Source organism: Phaseolus vulgaris, chromosome 2 (assembly GCF_000499845.2).
Source record: "Phaseolus vulgaris cultivar G19833 chromosome 2, P. vulgaris v2.0, whole genome shotgun sequence".
In the NCBI taxonomy this organism is placed as follows: domain Eukaryota; kingdom Viridiplantae; phylum Streptophyta; class Magnoliopsida; order Fabales; family Fabaceae; genus Phaseolus; species Phaseolus vulgaris.
Window position 1 is genome coordinate 28297995 of NC_023758.2, and position 5955 is coordinate 28303949.

Genomic DNA, 5955 nt, shown 5'->3' on the forward strand with positions numbered 1-5955 from the left:
TCGATTAACGTCGCAAGTGCCGGCCAGCCGATCGCCCACTTGCTCGATTAACATCGCAAGTGCCGGCCAACTGATCGCCCACTTGCTCGATTAACATCGCAAGTGCCGGCCAACTGATCGCCCACTTGCTCGATTAACATCACAAGTGCCGGCCAACCGAATTTTTAACACTCGCAATTAGTGGCCGATCGCCCATATCTTACTTGCTCGAGTTTAACGATCGCAATTAATGGCCGATCGCCCACATTTCACTTGCTCGAGTTTAACGCTCGCAATTAATGGCCGATCGCCTATATCTTACTTGCTCGAGTTTACCGCTCGTAATCAATGGCCGATCGCCCACATTTCACTTGCTCGATTTTTAACACTCGCAATTAATGGCCGATCGCCCATATCTTACTTGCTCGAATTTACCGCTCGCAATTAATGGCCGATCGCCCGCATTTCACTTGCTCGATTCTTAACACTCGCAATTAATGGCCGACCGCCCGAATTAATGAGAGGCCGACTGAAAATTTTTATGCAAAACTCAAAGGAAAGTTGGACAATATATTAAGCATTAAAACTGGGCGATACATCAGAAAATTAGGTAAAAAGGCCACGCCCCAGCCCCGGAGGATAACAAAAGAAGGAAAAAGCCACAACCCGGCCAAAGGTATAAGCCTAGTCCTGCACCTCAATACACTCACCCTCCTCGGCCTCAGCCCCCCTACCCTGAACTTCGGCCTCCCCTACTTCGGTCCCGGCCGGTTCAGACCCTCGAGCAGTCAAGGCCGCCACTTCAGCACTCGGCATGATCCGACCCTGATAGACTTCACAATCAAGGTCGAACTCCCCAGCAGCCGGCGGCCCTCCATATAGCACGTGCCCTTGACGCACGGCTCTTTCAAAGCACTGCTTCAATAACTCCTCGGCCTCGTCGTAATTCTCGTCCAGTTCAGCTTCGACTTTGGCCTTGGCAGTCTGAAGGGCAAGTACCTCAGCGGCCGACTCGGCAAGCTTCCTGTCGGCCCACTCCTTCAACTGGGCGACCTCAGCAGCCGCCCTCCTCTTCTCGGCCTCAAGCTGCCGCTTCGCCTCAGCAGCTTCATTTTGAGCTAACTCCCTATCGGCCGACTCCTTGGCAATCTTGGTTGTCAAGTCAGCGTTGGCAGCCAAAGATTGCTCCAAGGACTGGGTGACCTCCGAGAGCTGATGCTCCAAGTGTGACACGGTCTCCACGTGTCGGTCTTGCCCCTGGAGACCGTGCTGGAAAAGTACGACCGAGCGGCACACGAGCTCGAGGCCACTCCTGAAGAGCTCTGTCGGGGCGACACCTTGGAGGGACTCCCGAGACTCATCGGGGAGCGCCACACGAACCCTTCGTGTGAATTGATGGCCGCGCCCCAAGAGATCGAAGGGGGTCGGCCCAGATGAACCCGGGCGGGAGCGAGGAGAGAGCTGCGCCACCTTGACCGCCTCTCGACGAGGAGGAGGCGGGGTCGGCATCGAACCAAGCGACCGGACGGTAGTTGCTATGTTACTACCCTCCCTCGGCCGCTTCTTGGACTTCTGGGAAGGACCAGCCCGCTCCCTAGGTTGGGCCGCCACCTCATTGACTGGAGGCATCACCTCCAAGCTGCGGCGACCCTTGCGCTCGGCCGCCTTCTGTCGGTGCTTATCAAGCACGCCAACAGCACTTGGTCGTTCGTTCACCATGGTCTCTGGAAAAAGAAAACACAAGTTAAAAAAGGTCGAACGATGAAAGATGACGACCAACGGACCGACTAAACGCCAAAACAAAAACCCGTACCCCGAACGGTCGCCCAACGCCCAGGCTTGGCATAAGCCTTGACCAGCGTTCGACATGGGAGCCTCCTCGGGAGGGCGTCAAAGAGCGAAAGAATTTCCATCTCATCGGCACCCTCTGTCGGCCTCGGCCATTCTTTGAAGCCGCAGGGCTTGCGAGTCCAGTAGAGAGGGAACCTCGATCCACCAGACTCGTCAAAAAATATGGTTGTCGCCTCCGGCCGAATGATGACTTTAACGAAACGCTCCTTAAATCTTTTGTAGGAGCCGGCAAATAGGTCGAATAAAACACTACCCGTCCGCCCAACCAATGAATGCCACGAGGCCTTCTTGGCAGGGTGAGAGGCATAATAACAGAGAAAACAAGAGGGAGAAGGGTGAAGGCGCATTACGTTGCACAACAGGCGGAAGGCCTGAAGGGACGCCCAGGTGTTCGGATGAACCTGGGTGGGCGCCACGTTGAGCGCTCGAAGAACGCCCATCGTAAACGTGTCAAAAGGCAAAGACACGTGGAGGTCAGAGAAGAAACAAGTATACATATAAAAGAAAGGGGGACCGTCACCCGGTCGCCCCATGCACACTCTCTCAGTTGGTTCACAAGGCACAACATCGAAATAACTAGAGCGGCCGCTCGGCTTTCTCAACCACGTTGGGATCCCCCCAGCTAAAGTCCATAAGCGGTATGGCCGAGGGAGGAGAGTCCGACCGGTCACACGCAAAGAAGAAGAAGAAGAAGAAGAAGAAGAAGAAGAAGAAGAAGAAGAAGAAGAAGAATCCGGTGTTCACCCGACGACTGAGTGCCGAGTGCTGAGGGATAAGCAGGAGGACGAGAAGAATCCCAGTTCATCACCCAGTCACCTGCCCGTACCGAAGGAAGGAGAAGAAGACTTCAATAGTTCTCTAGGTCCCATCTCCCTAGCAGGAACATAGTCTAAATCTCTTCAAGAAATTATTAATTTTTCATCATTATTCGTTTGGTATTTTAATTTAAAAATATTTTCAATAATCATGCATATTTCTTACAGTTTAAATATTTTTCCAGTTTGTATTACACTTAATTACTGATATTTTTCTTTTATAATATTTAATTTTATACTTTATTTTAACAGGAAAATAGTCGTTTAATTTGCAAAACATTTTTAGAGTAAGTATAATTAGGTCCACAATAATTAATTACTACTAGACGAAGCCTGCTTATTAATATTTTTAGTAATATGTTTAATAAAATATGACAAAACATAATTTAAGTTTGACTCTTTAAAATGTATAAGTTAATCACAAGGAGATATAATATTTTTTTAGGGATTTTGTAAATATATTTTTTTCAAGAAATTTATTTCTCAATTGTTTGATAAAAAAAATGATATATTGACACTTTGTATGCACTAGCATAATAATGGTTAAAACAATAAGAAAAAAAATAAAGAAGAAACTTTACGATAGCCAACCAGATAAAAGTTAGTTCATAGTGTTCTTTAATTTTGGGTCCTATAGCATCATTATATAGCTTTAGATTCTTTTATATTATTGAGCTTATGCGTAATGTCATATCAAAACATTAAGAATATTTTAATTTAGTCGGTGAATATCAAATTCGATAATTTAAAAAGAATATTTGATCTAATTTATTTTCTGAAAAATTTCAGATTAACTGAGATATTTTTAGGTTTACATAGTTTAATAATTTTATACGAAATACAAAACGTAATTAATTAATTAATTCAACATTAAATTATTTAATATTTTCTTCTAATATTGTATATTAAATTCACATATTATTAGATATTCTCTTATGTTGTCCACAATGAACATATATTTATATTTTAAATAACATTATATGAAATAAATTAATGCAATGGTTTTTTCTTTGTATAATATAGATTTTACTAACTTTTCCTTCCAATGGTTAAATTGATAAATTTCATATTTAAAGTTATTAATACTATAAGAAAATTATTAAATAAAAAATAATTTTTAAATAATTAATTATTATATTAACAAAATTATATACTATTTTAAAAACTAAAATATTATTGATATCTAAATTAGTTTATATTATTAATAAATAATTTATAAATTGGTACCTAATTAGATACTAAGATTTTAGATACTAACTTTAAAATCTAAATAATTAGTAGCTAAAACTTAGGTAGCTAATTAAATATTAATAATAGAAACTAATTTAAATATCAATATTTTTTTTAATCTCTAAAATAGTATCTAATTTAATTACTATATAAATTAATAATATTTTGTCTCTGAATTTGATTTTTATTTAATGATTTTTTAATAGGTAAATAATGTATACCAAATTTAAAAAAAATATAAAATTAATCAATCAGTCAGTTTATCTAATAGTATCTTTATGACAATTTAAATCATGTTTTCCATAATTTGGCATTATTGAAATGTTATTTAAGAGTAAATTTATATTTTAAATATAACAATATTACCACGTGTCAATAAAGAAGTGCAGTGAAATAGTAATAAGTTTTGATTCGTATAAGAATGTAACGATCTTTAATTTAATGCTTAGCAGAATAGTCACTACAAGGAAAAGTATTTTTAAAAACTAAATTTTTGGTTTCTAAAATGATAAAATTAGTCACTAACTTAATTAAAAACTAATTTAAAAATTAATAGTTTTAAGTGGTTAAAATCATGGTCGCTAATTTTAGATACCAATTTAGATTTTAATTTAGAAACCAATTTAGTGACCATTAAATAAAAATCAATTTAGTGACCATTAAATAAAAACCAATTTAATGACAAAATATGTAGAAACTAATTTAGTGACCAATTATATAAAAATCAAATTAACAACCAATTTTATTTAAACCAATTTAGTGACCAAAATATATAGAAACTCATTTAGTGACCAAATATATAAATACCAAAAAATGGTCACTTGGTCTCTAAATAATATAATTTATTATAAAATATTATTTTATTATTTTTATTATTATTTATTTATTTTATTATTATTTATTTATTTATCAAGTATAAAAATCAATACATTTGATGTATCAAGTATTAAAATTTACATAGTTGCACCTACTATCATACTCACTCTTACTTTATCTACCCTCTACCAACTATGGTTTTAGTTCCTAACAGTGAAGCAAAAAAGATTGGCATAGTTGGGATAAAACTGCATAGAAAAACAGAATAAAAGGACTTCAAAGCTCATGAGAGTGACACATTATAATCCTGCAGCAACAACTATGCTGTCATTGAAAATGATTCAAACAAGCTCATTAATTTTATCAATTTAGAAGCTAAGAGTTGTTGCTAATCATTACAAATGATTCAAACAAGGCGCTTGAAAAGTAAAAAGCTTAATCTATCATTTTTTTGTGTGAACTTTATTCCATGGCCTCTATATAAATCATCTACATGTCAAAAAATATAAAATAAAATTTATTAGCAAGATTGAAATTTAAAAATATATATAGAATAGTGTAACAAAATTACCTTGATAAGGACTGAGTGATTGACTGGGTGCTTGTGTTTCATCCTCATCTTGAGTTTCCTCAAAACTTGGTGGCATTGATTGGCGATTAATGATATCCATCCATTGTCGAATCATTGCATTGTTTTTCTCAAAAAGTTGCTCAATATTTAAAATTTTGATTCGAAGCTCATCTCTTTCTTTCTTAACTAATTCCATATCTCTTTTAAGTGCATCAAGCTCTTGACTTTGTATCCACCCATTTGAGGAAGAAGATGGGCCAAGGTAGTAAGGCCTACCTCCAATAACAAAGACCATATATCCTCCCATTCTTGGTTTCAGCTACATCACACCAGACATCTAACTCATTTGGGGGGGGAATTTGTATGATGTGCAATATACAAATCTGTATGATGTAGAAAATCCTTCAATGATTGATCAATTTGATATGAATATGCAAAATGTGTATGATGTAAAAGATTCTTCTATGATTGATCATTTTGATACTATTTTGTAGATGAACTCAAAAGAAAAAAAATTCTAGGACCAAATCCAAGTCATTCAGCAAGCTGTAACAACAAAAGAAATTTAGTTTGTGAAATTGCAGCAGGCAATTCAAGAAAAAGCAAAAAAGACTTGTCAAGAATCTGCCAAGAAAGAGGACAAGTAATTGTTCATAGAGCCTAATTGTTTATAATTCCAAGCACGTTTCAAAA

The 5955-nt window shown here is 37.5% G+C and overlaps 1 protein-coding gene across 1 annotated transcript; it reads right to left on the reverse strand.

Moving 5' to 3' along the window:
• Nucleotides 1-663: 663 nt before the first annotated feature.
• On the reverse strand, nucleotides 664-5569 carry LOC137809314 (uncharacterized). Its single transcript, XM_068610443.1, has 2 exons — nucleotides 5263-5569; nucleotides 664-1703 (listed from the first exon to the last, which is right to left on the reverse strand). Exons 1-2 carry the CDS (start codon nucleotides 5567-5569, stop codon nucleotides 664-666), a joined length of 1347 nt encoding a protein of 448 aa, XP_068466544.1.
• Nucleotides 5570-5955: the final 386 nt, after the last annotated feature.